The following is a 16,389-nucleotide window of genomic DNA, read 5'->3' as shown; positions in this document are numbered from 1 at the left end:
GACAATATGTGAGAAGTAGGAACTGTTAGTGTTTGCACGTGTGTTAATAATTCAGCAAGGGACTGGATAACAGCATTGCTGGTTCTAAGGACAATTCCAAAAACTTTGTGAGTGCACAAGTGGTGGTTTATGGACTTGCTATATTCTCCGCAAGACTCTTCGATGGTGAATGTGCACCTGCACAGTCGCAACAGATGGCTGCTGGCCGTCTCTACATGGACTACAGTGGGTCTGCATCTTTGATGGCCCACCAATGCCATTATTTCTACAAGGACTGCAGTGGGTCTGCGCCTTTGGTAGCCCACCAATACCATATTCTCTATCAGGACTACAGTGGGTCTGCTCTGTGATGACCTACCTACCAATATTCTTTAAAACGTCGAATGACTCTGCTGTGGGTTTGCTCTGTTGTGGCCCATTACCCGTCAGCATGTCAAGAGTCAGCACTGTCTTTCCGTTGGAAGGACAACACTACTTCTTCAAGACTGCATGGAAATCCACTACTTCCGTGTGCATTGTCTTTTACTGCTCAGACTTTGAGAAAAGAAACGGCAGTTTTACTGTGATGAATGATCAGGACTGTCTTTATGGACTGTGAGAAAATTTTAGCTTTTGACCAACAGTGTATCAATAAGTGTGTGCATTTGATTTCTTTGTTATTGTAATTATGAAAAATTTTATCAAATCATTATTGGCCACTGCCCAAAACAATTTGTAAAATTTTTTGGTGGGGAGCATGGGGGCTATGTAAGTAGGCTGTTTATGTTTTTCTTATTGGCAACGTTACATAGCGCTCTGTATGAAAATCACTGGCTGTGCTGTGTGCAGTCTGAGGCTAGTTAGCATTGTTGTCTGCCATTGTAGTGTTGGGCAGCGGCAGCTGGAGGTGAACAGCGCGTAGCGTTGCGCAGTTGGAGGTGAGCCGCCAGCAGTGGTGGATGTGGGGAGAGAGATGGCGGAGTTTTGAAATTTTTAAGACTGGATGTCATGAACTGCTATGTATATTACGATTTTTCAACACTATTAAGGTAAATACATTGTTTGTTCTCTACTAAAATCTTTCATTTCCTAACTATGCCTATCAGTAGTTAGTGCCTTCCGTAGTTTGAATCTTTTATTTAGCTGGCAGTAGTGGCGCTCGCTGTTTTGCAGTAGTTCGAGTAACGAAGATTTTTGGTGTAAGTGATTTGTGAAAGGTATAGGTTAATGTTAGTCAGGGCCATTATTTTGTAGGGATTTTTGAAAGTCAGATTGCGTTGCGCTAAAAATATTGTGTGTCAGGTTAAGGACAGTCTTGTATAATTATTCTAAGAGGACGTTTCACTACTTAAACCTAACTAACCTAAGGACATCACATACACCCATGCCCGATGCAGGATTCGAACCTGCGACCGTAGCACGTGTGCGGTTCCGGATTGAAGCGCCTAGACCCACTCGGCCAAGGCGGCCCATCAAGTTTAATCGTGCCTACCCTGAGACATTCACCGAGGAAACTGATTTCTGCATTACATGTACATTGCTTCAGATCAGGTGTCACGGATCTGAGGAACTTGAGATAAGGAGGAAGAAAATTTTTCCCAGTTAGAGGTGCCACCAACTTGGATTTATATATAAGTCGTGTAACTTTATGGCTGAAACAAGTTTGTTGTTTTGCCAATTTTTTTGCTATGACATAAATAAATTATCTTTTGACTGAGAACGATAACATTTTTAGAAGGTGAAAGCAGTCTATCATAGCACCACAGTGGTTGTTACAAACCTTAGGTGATCGCCAAGCAGTACGGATGCTTGTCATTTTTAGGAAACGGGTGACATTGCAATTGATTTAGGGTGGACAACACTTTCACAGCTGTTGTTTCATACAGGTCTGCATGCGCCTCGTACAAGTGTTGAGGGTGCAGTGCGAGGGCTGCTCAGTGGCACTGTGTTTCAGGACCACCCACCATGTCGGCAGTTACGGAGGTTCAGAACACCACAACCGAGGCCCTGGCCGCCCTGCTAGACGGGGGTGAAGGCACTCTGGTGACGCTGGTGGCGGGCGAGACGAGGGTGGCGGCTCACAGGGCCGTGTTGGCAGCCGCGAGCCCCGTGTTCGCAGCGATGTTCGCGCACGACATGCTGGAGGACAGCTGCGGCCAGGTGAGCATCGACGACGTGGAGGGCCCGGTGCTGAGGCTCCTGGTGGCCTACACGTATACCCTGCGGGCCCCCCAGCTGCCCGACACGGCCGCCCAGCTGCTCTCGGCGGCCGACAAGTACGGCTTGTCGGCCCTGAAGGCTGCCTGCGAGCGGCAGCTGATTTCGCAGTTGGCCGTCGAGACCGCAGCGGCGACGGCCGTCAGGGCAGTGAGGCACTCGTGCCCGGACGCCACCAGGGCTGCCGTCGCCTTCATAAAGGACCACCTGCAGGTGATGGCCACGCAGGGCTGGGCAGACGCTGTGCTCGAGTACCCGCAAGAAGTCATTGAAGTCAGCAGTATGCTCGGCGAGCCACCAGCAGAAGCCAGGTAAGCACGATTCCCTTTTTGGCAGTGCTAGTGTGAATTTGACGTCGTCCTTGCTTTGTTCGTCCTTGCTTTGTTCGTCCTTGCTTTGTTCGTCCTTGCTTTGTTCGTCCCTGCTTTGTTCGTCCCTGCTTTGTTCGTCCCTGCTTTGTTCGTCCCTGGTTTGTTTGTCCTTGCTTTGTTCGTCCCTGCTTTGTTCGTCCCTGCTTTGTTCGTCCCTGCTTTGTTCGTCGTGTGTTTCTTTGCTGCCTACATAGCATAACACCTTAATGTCATCTACTTCGCATTCGGGAGGACGACGGTTCAATCCCGTCTCCAGCCATCCTGATTTAGGTTTTCCGTGATTTCCCTAAATCGTTTCAGGCAAATGCCGGGATGGTTCCTTTGAAAGGGCACGGCCGATTTCCTTCCCCATCCTTCCCTAACCCGAGCTTGCGCTCCGTCTCTAATGACCTCGTTGTCGACGGTACGTTAAAACAACACTAACCTAACTCATCTAATTACTGATCGTCGGTCACGATGCTAAGTCTCTTGCTGTTTACACTTCTTCTGCTTCTTATCAATTTCGCCTTTCTCTGATTTACTCAGATTCCGTATTCTGTACTAATTAGACTGTTCATTCCATTCAGCAAACCCTGTAATTCTTCTTCACTGCCACTCAGGGAATCAGTCATCAGCAAATCTTACATCATTTCACCCTGAATTTTAATTCCACTCTACAATCTTTCCATTATTTCCATCATCGCTTCTTCGATGTATAGATTGAATAGTAGGGGCGAAGAATTACATCCCTGTCTGACACCCTTTTTAATCCGAATATTTCATTCTTGGTCTTCCACTCTTATTTTACCTTCTTGCCTCTTGTACATATTGCAAATTACTCGTCGTTTCCTATAGCTTACATGTATTTTTGTCAGAATTTCTAACATCTTGCACCACTTGATATTGCCGAACGCTTTCTCCAGGACCACAAATCCTATGAACGTCACGGAACTTCAATTTTCTTATCATTCTCCTGTGAATTATCCTTGTCAGAAACGTGGATACTTCAGCTGTTAAGCTGATTGTGCGATAATTCTCACGCTTCTCTGCTCTTGCAGTCTCCCAAATCGTGATGATTATATTTCTCTCAAAGTCAGATTGTATATTGCCAGACTCATACATTCTACACACCAGTGAGAATAGACCTTTTGCCACCACCCCAATGATTTTAGAACTTCTGATTGAATGTTGTCTATAGCTTATGCCTTCTTTGATCTTAAATTTTCCAAAGCGCTTTTAAATTCTGATTCTAATCACCAATATTTTCCATACCGACTCCTGCTTGTTCTTCTGTCACGCCATCGGACAAGTTGTTCCAATCAGAGAGGCCTTCAGTGTACTCCTTCCAACTATCCGATCTCGCCTCTGTATCTAACACTGGAATTCCCATTGTGCTCTTAATGTTACCACACTTGCTTTTAATTCCGTGGAAGATTTTTCTATATGCTGCGTCAGTCGTCTCAAGAATCATTTCTTCTTTGATTTCTTCACATTTTTCGTGCAGCCAATTCACCTTAGCTTCTCTGCACTTCCTATTCATTTTATCCTTCAGTGACATATTTCTCAATTACTGAATTTTCCTGAATATTTTTGTTCTTTGACTGATCAACTGAAGGATTTCTTATAGTTTCCATGGTTTCTTCGCAGTTAGCTTCTTTGTACCTACGTTTTTCTTTCCAACTTTTCTTACTGTCGTTTTTAAAGATCTCCATTCCTCTTAAACTGAACTACCTTTTGAGCTGCTTATTATCGCAGTATCTGTAGCCTCAGAGAACATAAATCTCATCTCTTTTTTCCTTAGTACTACTGTATTCCACTTCTTTGTACATCGATTGCTCCTGACGAGTCTCGTAAAATTCAGCCTACTCTTCATCACAGCTAAATTGTTATGAGTCTACATGTACTCCTGGGTATGCTTTACAGTCCAGTATCTGATTTCGAAATGTTTGCCTGACAATAAAATAGTGTGACTTTAAAACTCCCATATTTCGGTCCTTTTCCAAGTATACCCCTTGTCTCAATATTCTTGACTAGCCTATAACAGCTATTACTAGGATAAATTTCCTGTAGAACTAAACTAGCCTTTCTTCTCTCCTATTCCTATTATCAAGTACATAATCTCGTGTAACCCTCTTTTCTACTCCTTCCCGTACGGTTGCGTTTCAATCCCTCCATGACTATTACATATGTACCGAATTACCTGTTCAATATCCTCATACTTTCTCTCTCTCCACCTTCAACTTGCGACGTCATCATGTATACCTGAACTATGGATGTTGTTGGTTTGCTTTCGATTCTCACGAGAACATCTATACTCATCCGTTCACAGTATCTCACTTTCTGCCCTGCCTTTCTATTGATACTGAATCCTACTCCTGTTATCTGCTGCTGTTGCTACTACCCTATTCTCATGTGGCCAGAAATCTTTTCCCCTTTCCCCTTTCCACATCACTGACACCCACTATAGCAACATATGTCCTCAGCATTTCCCTTTTCTTATTTTCTGGCTTCTCAACCATATTCGAACTCCTCACTTTCCAGCTCCCGAATCATACAATGTTGGTTACTCAACCTTTTTCTCATGGTCACCTCCCCCGTGGGCCTCCTCGCCTGGAGGTTTGAATGTGGGACTACTCTTTTGCCAATGGAGAGACCGTTATGGCTCTTATTGAATCACATGCCACATGTCATGTTGATGCACGTTACGTATCTTTTTGCAGTGGTTTCCATGACCTTCTGTATCCTCATGTTGTTGATCATTGCCAATTCTTCCTCATTTAGGAGCAGTTTCAGACCTCAAGGGAAAGAGAGTGCCCTGAACCTCTGCCGGCCCCTCCGCCCTCTTTGGAAAGGCTGTTGGCTGAAAGAGGGTGACACCTGATGCTGGAAGTCTTCAGACACCAATGCTGATTATTCTATTCAAAATTTAAGCGATTGTGAGGTTCAAACCCGGGACTGAGGACTTTCCTGATTACTAAAAAAGACGCTACCCCTGGGTGACTGGCCCCAAAGAGCAGGGTATGACTCCCTGAGATATCCAGTAAAGCAGGAGCCATGAGCACTGGGGCTAGTCGTGCACACTGGGGGCAAACAAGAAGAGAATACTCCAGCCAGCACAATAACATTGTCACACTCAAGGCTGTGCCTTACAATCACACTTCTTTCTCGTGTCTGTTCAACTATCGCCCTGAATATTTTCCGTGCATTCTCTTTCACTAAACAGACAGGCAATCTCTGCCCCCCCCCCCCCCCCCGGTCTTGTTTGAAGTTCCCTGTGGCGTTACCAGAGGTCGTCCAGGGAATCCCTATCAGGTTTCCTGCTACTGGCATACAGCAGATTATATTCGCTGTCCACCTACAGGTGTACGACATATCTCCCACAACGTCAGTATTGATGTGACGTTTTCATCCAGCTATCATTTGTTGCCTCTGTCTCTTAGACACATTTACTCCATACAAGTCTATTTCGTTTCCTTTTCAGCTTTTTTAAAATCCATATTCAATAGACTACAGGTTACTTCACAAGTTGGAACCATTGTCCATCAGATAAAATTGCATACACGGCCTAACCCATTTTCTTCTTTTAATAGTGGTCTGTACTGCAAACTGCTCAACAAGAAAATTGTTTAAGAAACACATCACCACTGCTGTCTTTTCAAGGAATTGAATTATGAAGACGTTAGATACATATAGTCCTATTTGCTTTACTGAAATGCAAATTCTGAATATACTCTCGATAACTTTTATAGCATAGCTCTTGTAATTCTTGTCCATCTTCTTCATTCCCTCAGGCTCCACATCAAACAACCCCTGCATATCCATGACCATATAGTTTGAACAGTAAGTTGATGCCCCAACTTATCAGTTTGTTTCCCTATCACTGGCTCCCTCTCTCTCTCTCTCTCTCTCTCTCTCTCTCTCTTCCTCCAGTGATATAAATCAGCATACATATATCAGTTTTCAGATTACCTCACAACCAAAAGTAGCAGACAGTTGACTTTAACTGCTTCTAAATTCTGTCTAATAGTTGTTCTGTCAGGGCAGCAAAATTTTTGGCCGTTATGTTTGGGATTTGGTTTGTGCTTCATTTTGAACAATTTGTTGTTTTGCATCTTAAGCTACGCCAGTGGGGAATATAGCAGAAGTAGTGCAGAAAAAGACCAGTTAATTGGTGGCACAGTCACGTTAAGTGACAGGCTGGTGTTGTTGGCACGGAGTGTTCTGTTGCCCCGGTGGACAGTCCCTCAGCTGTACCGCCTGCAGTGAGCCCCTGTGTGAACACGCCCACCCACACAGTGTTTCTCTGTGCAGCTCGCCGACCCCCAACTCTGACCGTCAACCCCACAGCGGCCACAGCCGGACTCCTGCTGCAGCTGCGCCTCCCACGTCTGCCCGACACACCCCTCCACCCGATGACGCAGCCGTCTCTCGCTACCGGTGAGTTGTGTTGCGATACGTGCCCAAGTCTTACCCTCACAGTACTGCTTATTTTGGCATTAACCAGCCGATATAGTAAATAAAATAAAATACAGATTCCTTCAGTTTTTGGATAGAGGTTACAGTTGCCATTAAACATGACTCCTTTCTCACTTTTTTGGCTATGATATTTTGAAGATTGAGCACATATGCAGAAGTTTTCTCGTTCTCTGTATTTGCAGTGAGAATTACGTTCAGTTCAGAGTCACTCAACTGTAGTTACGTAGGAAGTGTCTCATACAAATGATACCCATTCCCAAAGATTCTTTATATATTGATGTGTTGAATCTAGATTTTGTTTTTAGTGACGATTGTGTGTCTTACAAATTGATTCTGAATTAAATGGGTGTGGAAACAGGATTTTTCACACAATTCCACTCAACAAAACGTATGTGAATGGTTGTAGATATAAGTTGTTGAAGACACTGAGTAAGAAATGGCGAAAATAAGGTAAACAGAAATACAAGTAATAATGACAAAAAGTTAATATTTAGTACAGTAATGAGGATACAGCTTGTTTTGGGTATGTCTTAAAATGTAATTCGAATATTCCTTAAATGGTTCTCTGGTCAGTTACATCTGTAGTGACTATTGGAAATCTGTGCCGCACTGTAACAGGAACCCAGATTTGCTGCTTATTGGAGGCAGTCTCCTTGAGCAGTCGGCTGCCTGAGCACACCTCCACTTCTGACTCGGCTTCTCATCGACACTTGCACTAGAGTTTATCCCGGGGGACTCGTGGGAAGAGTAGCAAAAGGGAAATCGAATCGGTGGGTGTTATCCTACTTCAGAGGGTGTACATGAGAACCTCTGGTGGTAGTGTTAGCAAATCATGGCTAATAAACATCATCCACAATGGCAATTCCAGTTACGCCAGCAAACGCACTCAGCTAATGGTTGAGGTATCTGCTCTCAGGAAGTGGGAAATCCAGTGGGTGTGGCTGAGTGGAGATGCGTACAGCACTGTATGGCTCGTCACTCGTAAACAAACTCCTGCAACTGATGGATGATGGTCACCAGGTGTGATGAGTAGTGGATTTGATTCACCCAGGAGAAGTTTTGTATAATTCCATGGTATAGTTAACTATTATTTTTAGAAAAGGGCAACCGACGTGGGCAAAGATAGTTGGTCCTACTGAAAATATATATATATAACCAACAGCATAGTTTCCACAATGATGGTGGTGCCACTACAGCGGAGTTACTAAATACAGTTTTCCTTAATTCCTTCACGAAAAAACGCAAAGTAACTATTCAAGAATTCGAAACCAGAACAGCTGTTAGCATGAGTGACATAAAAGTACATATTTTAGGTGTTGTGAAGCAACTCAAATTACTTAAGAAAGGCAAGTCTTCTGGTCCAGATGGAATACGAATCAGGTTCCTTTCAGAGTATGCAGACACAATAGTGCCTTTCTTAGCAATCATATACAACCGTTCACTTGGCGAAAGGTCTGTTCCTAAAGACTGGAAAGTAGCACAGGTCACACCAACACTCAAGTAAGGAAATAGGAGTAACCTATTGAATTACAGAAGCATATTACTGACCTCAATTTGCAATAGGATTTTGGAGAATATACTGTACTCGAACATTATGACTCACTTTGAAGAAAATGACTTATTGCAACATAACCAACACGGATTCAGAAAATATCGTTCTTGTGCAACACAGATTTTTATTCCCATGGAGAAATGAGTGCTGTCGACAAGGGATCTCAAATCGATTCCATATTCCTAGATTTCCAGAACGTTTTTGATGCTATTCCTAACAAGAGACTATTACGTGGTGTATACGGCCCGGAAGATCCGGGAAAGCCCCAGGAATTTTTTCATCTGCAAGAAAACCGGGAAAAACAGGGGAATTTTCTAGAATCCCGGGAGTTTTTCATTGATTTAGTTTTCAGTTAATTTTTTGTCATTTTGACTGGTAATAACCGATACTCTAACAAACGACATTACTGTATTCCGCTATTGCAGAATAATACTGCAGCTAAGAAATATGAACGATTGAATGGAATTTAAATTGCAAAGGAAATGGTTCGTATATAAACAAAAAAAACACAGTGTTCATACAAGCGTCTGCCAACAGCAAAATGTGTCAAAGGCTTTAGGAAGACTGTGCAATACTTCATAACAACAAATTCCTTCCGATGACCGTGAAGTCACAACTGTTTACATTACATTCGTGTTAGCAGTTACGAGCGAGCTCATGCGCATGCGCAGTTGAGTCGCGTTTGAGAAGCAGATTCTCCCGCTTCTGGCTACAGGAATGTGGCTCTCCGCTGTGCAAGCAGTCGCAGCAAGCAGCTAGATGGTACCTGGAAAAGGGGGCGCCAAATTCATGTTCTCAAGGAAAAAAACTTGTTTCACAAAGCGCCTAGCATCCAGCGCACGTTGATCTATCGATCATTTATATGATTTTGAAACGCATCCTTGTTGGTTTCTGAACACATTTTAAGTTCATTTCTGAATGAATCGTAAGTTGATTTTTGAATGCGTGCGTAGTGTACGTGATGTCTCTGTCAGGAGAATCCTAATCGCATCTAGAAAATAATCTTTCTGCAGACAAAAGGGGATGGGGCCGTACGAGCTGAGCGGAGTAAAGCCGAACGGATGAATGCCAGTCGCTGTCTGATTATGTGGTTGATTGGGTTTTCGAATGATCAGCTTTGTTATAGTTATTAGCGAAATCCATAGATTCAGTCTACCAGAATGGAAATAAACGACTGCAGGAATAACAAGTGGGTAAGATTACGTATTATCTTCTCGTTGTATCCAAGAAAATGAAATTTTGACAGAAACTTTCTGCCCAGATCGCTACACTAGTAAGGACCAGTTGTACAGCCCCTGGCTAGCAGCCGCTTAAGTTCTGATTCGGAAGTAACGCAGAAAACGTTTTGTACGAATTTGTAACAACGCCTAATGGCAGAACAATCGCGGGGTAACTAAACCGGTGATTCTGGCAGGGTTACTGAAGTTGATCGGCGAACAAATTTTGACAGTGGCAGGAATGTCCACAGAATTGGTGATGACAAGATTGTTAGAACGAAGAAGCAGAATAAACGGGGACATCACACAAATTATGGAAGGACGAGACTATTCCTAATTTATATAAGAATTTCGTAATACTACTTTCCGATCTCATGCTTGAGAAACTGGTGCGTATGAATGAAATGTGAAACTATTTCCTAACATAAAGCTTTTTGCTTGTTGTAGGCCTAATAGGCATTTGATATATGTACTTAGTGAATTATATTCTATCGTGTATTAAAAATGACTATCTGTGCCAATACAGTCTCGCTAATTTGGTGTGTGTGTGTGTGTGTGTGTGTGTGTGTGTGTGTGTGTGTGTGTTATAAAATTTGCTACAATATTAGAAAGGCCCCATTTTGTTTTATTTAGCATACATCGACAAAATAGATTTAATCAGATCCAGAAACCACACCAGTCTTCGGTATTATTTGTATTAACAGCTTTTTCAGTATTAGATAACGAAATTTAGAATTTTCATGCAGCAAAAAGTTTGACCAACTTTGGTGAGGTAATAGATTCTTGTGCAGAAAGCAAAAGCACGCCATTTAAAGCTGTAGCAAGATTAGAGAGAAAAAATGCTAGGAGGTAAGTATTGAAATGTGTACTTTCTTGCTTGTCTCTTGTCTATATTGGTTTTATGCATCCTGTATTTTACTTTTGTCACACAAAACAGGAAGTTATTAGCTATCAGGCAATAAAGAGTCCAAATTTTCTGAAGAGATCTTGTTCTCCTAATTACAAATAATCCCATCCGCTATTAATGGTGAGTTTTTTAAAAAATAAAGAGGGGCAGGCTGTCAAACTGGCTGACTGGGAGCAGGAGAGGCAGCACAGGACATTTCTATTTCCACAGTCCTGAATATAGTTTAATGTCATCGCTTACAAAATATACACGTTTCAATTCCACAGAGTGAAATACAGTGACGTGCGATAGGAGAACGCTGTACGAAGAGGCGTGGCACTGCACTTTGGCACACTTAAGGCCAAATAACATGTCTTATATTTTCTCGAACACGTATGTTTTTGTTTCAAATTTTTCAGAATGATGTGTTTTACAAGATGCACAAAGGGTAATTTTGAAAATTCGTTTTTTTTTAGTATTGACCCGGTTCGCAAATATCGTAGATGCGAGGCTGATGCGCAGAGAAGTCTGAACTACAGTGGGCAGTCTCCACGTGGCCCGTGTTGACGTTCAGTGGTTTTGCTGTTTCTCCTTCGTTTACTCTCGCGTCAAATGAAAGCAAAACGGATATCTTTGGCCGGGAGGTATCAAGTGAATTAAAATACATTCGCATAATTACCGAAGGCTGATATACGTTATTAGTTTCAGATTTTATTTTGTTTCCACCTTTCTGACAGTCAAGCACCAATTGCTTTGCAGAACAATGAAGTTATTTTTGTCTGTTTGCTAAAGAAATTTGGGTTTTATTAACCTTTTCCGCAGAGGCATCCAATGTATTTGAAACGAAATTTTTAATTCCACAGTACTGGCTAGTTTCAAGTGTTCGCTGCGTTTCAGGTGGAAGTTTTTCATCTTCTATCACGTACGGCATTATGCCATAATAAAGAACCAAACATGAGATAATGCAGTACTGGTTCTCCAAGAAAATTTACATCTGAATCTGGACACACGAATGTGCGCTTTAAGTTGCAGTTTAAATGTGCACATTTTAGTACGGTTCACGAAATTACGATCTCTTGGAGTACCCTGTGACATCTTACTGCTTTTACAATGTAATGCAAGATCTTTTAATGTTTTACATGTACGTACATACGGGCTTCCTACGTCCAGCAGGTCGTGGAAAAATATTGCGAATGTTGGTTTGAAAAGCGTTAATTTCAAAGTAAATATCCTTTAACGTAAGTTGGACTATGCGCGAGGATGTACCATGGAATTCTTAAATCACACGGTGTTCGACTCCATTTAAAAATCAACTCTTTGATAACAAGCCATGTAGAAGAATTTCGAACCCTGGAGATCAGACATTTATGTCATTATTAAAAATTTTACTGCCACATTTGTGTGATGTGTCTTAAAGTGTAACACGCGCAAAAAATCAACATTTTATCGAAAGATTAGCTTCTCTTGCAGCTTATTAACCTTTGTGACCAATATTATATATGGAAGCTTTGCTTTTCATGTAGCAACACTATGTATATTAATGTAAGCCATTAACTCGTGTGTTACTGCTGTTTAACAGGGATGTTGCTATTGGCTGACTAAATCACGCGTCCTATGCTCTGAATACTCGCTGTCTTGAGCTGGAGAGATCACGTGACATGAGCTGTGACTGGCTTACAAAAGCGCATCGCAATCTCGATTTCAGTGATTCGGAAAGTAACATGCGGTGTTTGGTGGAATTCCAATGTGTGCTGTCGTAATATGGAAATACGCAAGGTACATGTTGCTGGACATCAAAGATATTTCCAAAACGTGTCTTTTTTCCCGGAGTTTCGTTTTCTAAAGTGCCGGGAAATTCTACGCCCATGTCCAAAACCATAACCATTCAAAGGATTGATAAGTTTTGCACTTCCGAGAGAAAATATACTGTCACTTAAGACGGAAAAAGTGTTTTCACGCGGGAGAAAGTGTATTTTTAAGCGGGAAATCTGGGAAAAATCCGGAAATTTTTTTCCTTGTCCACGTATACATCCAGTATTAACCAAATTTGATACGTATGAAGTATCGTCTCTGTTGTGTGACTGGATTCTTGATTTCCTCGCAGAGACGTCACAGTTCATACTTGAAGTCATATACGGCGTTCTGCAAGGTAGTGTCATAGGCCCTCTGCTGTTCCTCATTACATAAATGATCTAGGTGATAATCTGAGCTGCCCCCTTAGAGTGTTTGCAGATGACGCTGTAATTTACCGTTTAGTAAAATCATCAGACGATCAATTCCAATTACAAAATGATCTAGAGAGAATTTCTTTATGATGCGGGAAGTGGCAATTGGCACCAAACAAAGAAAAGTGCGAGGTCATCTACATGGGTACTAACAGAAATCAGAGTAATTTTGGGTATACGATAAATTGCACAAATTTAAGGGCTGTCAATTCGAGTAAATACCTAGTGATTACAATTACGAGCAACTTAAATTGGAATGACCACATAGATAATATTGTGGGAAAGGCGAAACAAAGACTGCGCTTTGTTGGCAGAAACTTGGAAGATGCGACAAACCTACCAAAGAGAGCCTACATTACACTTGTACGTCCTCTGCTGGAATATTGCTGCGTGGTGTGGGATCCTTACCAGTACGATTGGCGGAGGACAGCTAAAACGTGCAAAGAAGGGCAGTTCGTTGCGCGTTATCGCGCAATATGGTTGAGAGTGTTACTGATACGATACGCGAGTTGGTGTGGCAGTCACTGAAACAAAGGCGGTTTTCTTTGCGACGAGATCTGTTTACGAAATTTCAATTGCCAGCTTTCTTTTCCGATGGAAAATATTTTGTTGACATCCACCTATGTAGGGCGAAATGATCAACATAATAAAATAAGAGAAATCAGAGCTCCAATGGAAAGATTGAGGTGTTTCTTTCTCCCATGCGCCATTCGCCAGTGGAATGGTAGAGAAGTAGCATGAAAATGGTTCATTGAACCCTCTGCCAGGCACTTCAGTGTGAATTTCAGAGTAACCATGTAGATGTAGATGTTGATTCCCTCCTGTATAGAGATTAAAGTACTTCCTGCTTTGATTGACCAAGATAATCTGCTGCAGATATCGACTTTGGAATCCAGTGAACATTTAAAACCCTCCTGCACCTCAGGCAGGCAAGAGAAGCACACCCATTTCGACTGGCAGTCATGGAAGACACAGAGAATTAATGTTGAAATTATATCAGGAGCAGGCAACAAACAGAAACTTTTCAATTTTCGTGCATACAAATCATGCGGGCAATAACGCGTAATTTGGCACAGGAAGTAGATACCTGCAAGCAAAGAAAATTTTAAAAATGCTCAATATAAGATGACACACACCTACATGTGGTACATGCACACTGAAAACATCATCGATAGTGTCGAATTGTATACTTGGTATCCAGGATAATAGTATTAATTATGCAGCACATGCTGATATCAAAATCAGTTTGCTCCATAGAGAACGTGAAACAAAGGAGAAAACAATAGAACGCCAGGATGAGATGCAAGACTTGGAAAGGTAGGAAGTGGGGAAATGTTTGGGATGCAAACACAACAGGTTACGTTACAACGAAAAAAGTGAGAAACTTACTGTTAGAGAAGGAAGCAATGGACTTACAGCACACACAATAACAAACTAGGACAATGACAAACAAAGAATAAAGTTTTGGGGGACGAATCGGTAGCTTTCAGAGAAGGTAGAAAAAGATCAAATAGGTAAAAAACAGGGCCAAATAGAAATCCTTGGTTAATGCAAGAGATACTGAGTTCAACTGTTAAAAGAAGAAACTATAAAAATTCAGCAAATAAAGCAGGCAAAAGGAAATATGAATGTTTAACAAATTATTGACAAGAAGTGGAAAATGGCTAAAGAGGACTGTCTAGAAGGTGTGTGTGTGTGTGTGTGTGTGTGTGTGTGTGTCAGGGAGAGTCGACCTGGTGCCCTTGTTGTATTTGAAATATGTCGACCAACTTATTGTGTACGAAGCAGTGACTTTTATATTTTATGTCGGTATGTCAGGAAATTTCCATGTCACTGGTCTGAATGACTTAGCTGTCTGGTGAGGAAATTGTATTTCAGTACTTACAGATGTGTATGGTTTCTAGTGTTTCCTTCCTAAGTGACAGAAGGAATAGGTACCCAGAGAAGGTAGTTTTAGGGGTGTGTTTGAATGTAGATGAAGGATTGGGTGGCAACTGCATGCCGAGGTGAAAGGAAGCGGATCTGTGGAGTGAATGAGGAAATGTGCCAAATGAATTTGTTAAGAGATGGAGTGCACCTATTTTTAATGGGAGATGGGTGAAGTTTTTGATTATGGGCTAGTGCTGTGGATCTGTCTGTAATACGCTGGTTAACCCGTATCGCAGAAGCGAGATTTCTAGATTTGTGACTTGTCGCTCGGAAGAAGTGTATTCAGAATTGTTGGCAGTTTTGCGGCTGTGACAGTTTCTTTCATTTGGTGTGTGTGTCTCGATAGTAGAGAGTAAGTGTGTCGATGTTTTGTGCAGGAGCCTTTCTGAGGAGGAGCGAGGCATGAGGCTGAGAGAGGTGGCGGGGGAGGGGGCGGTGGAGGAGGTGCGGGCGTTGCTGGCGGCTGGGGCGGACGTGGGGGCGAGGGACGGGGTCGGGTTGACCGCCCTGCACTGGGCTGCATGGAGAGGCCACGCGGCTGTGGTGCGGCTGCTGCTCTCTGCGGCGTCCGACCCCAACGCGAGGACTCTGCTGGGGCGGACGCCGCTGCACTTGGCGGCATACTATGGCCACGCAAAAGCGGCGGCTGCGTTGCTGCAGGCCGGAGCCGACAGGGGGGTGAGGGCTAATGACGGGAACACCCCCCTGGACATCGCCAGGCAGCAAAACCGGCAGCAGCTCGTCGAGATGCTAACAGAGCGTTAATACGTGCCAGTAGTACTTCACTGTATATGATATTAAAATAAGAAATTGAAAAAAAAGATCACTTTCTCTATTCATTTCTACCTTTTGCAGTCCACACAATTTCTCCAGTAACACCACAACTACTGCAACAACAGGAGATATCTGAAAACCAGCGTGACAAACCTTCCTTTGGAGAATTCACTCTGTAAAACATTTCACAAGCAATTTCTGCAAAAGCTCGGCAACAATTGCAAAATACTCCATCATTTATAAACTCCACTTCTCTCTCCCTCTCTGTCTTGTGTTTCTCGTCCCATATACAGTATTCAAACAGCTTACAAGAATACAGCCGACGTCTCTCACAACCGGCTGTATTTCGAAACGTAAACACCCAGTCTCTTCCAAGAGACAAATGCGAGAATACCGGTTGTTCTGCGTTAATGTTAGTTCTTTGCACCAGTCCCCTACATTACCTAATTACTTCAAACTATTTGCTAGCAGTGTCTATGGTGCTACATTACGTCACTGCGAACTGCACCATACTCAAATTACTGCCATATAAGCTGTTCAGTTAGAATGTATCTTCACTTCCATTTCACACTGAATTCACTTCTGTGCGTGCACTGCACAAGTACTTTTCGTGTTTAATTGTGATGTCACATTTGTAGCAGTGCTCACACCACATCATGCTCACACCATCTACAGCCTTCTTGCCCGCTCACCTTCAAATAAAGAGAATTGAAGAACCATCTAAAATCATTAGACTCCCAAACACCTCCCTTGCTGCTCTTACAGAACAAACTACCATGTCTCA

At 42.6% G+C, this 16,389-nt stretch overlaps 1 protein-coding gene across 1 annotated transcript; it reads left to right on the top strand.

Moving 5' to 3' along the window:
- The first annotated feature begins 1,944 nt into the window (after positions 1-1,944).
- LOC126108261 (speckle-type POZ protein-like) lies at positions 1,945-15,596 on the top strand. Its single transcript, XM_049913489.1, has 2 exons — positions 1,945-2,507; positions 15,359-15,596. Exons 1-2 carry the CDS (start codon positions 1,945-1,947, stop codon positions 15,594-15,596), a joined length of 801 nt encoding a protein of 266 aa, XP_049769446.1.
- Positions 15,597-16,389: the final 793 nt, after the last annotated feature.

This window comes from Schistocerca cancellata, chromosome 11 (assembly GCF_023864275.1).
Source record: "Schistocerca cancellata isolate TAMUIC-IGC-003103 chromosome 11, iqSchCanc2.1, whole genome shotgun sequence".
Classification (NCBI taxonomy): domain Eukaryota; kingdom Metazoa; phylum Arthropoda; class Insecta; order Orthoptera; family Acrididae; genus Schistocerca; species Schistocerca cancellata.
This window is presented reverse-complemented; position numbering and strand designations above follow the sequence as displayed.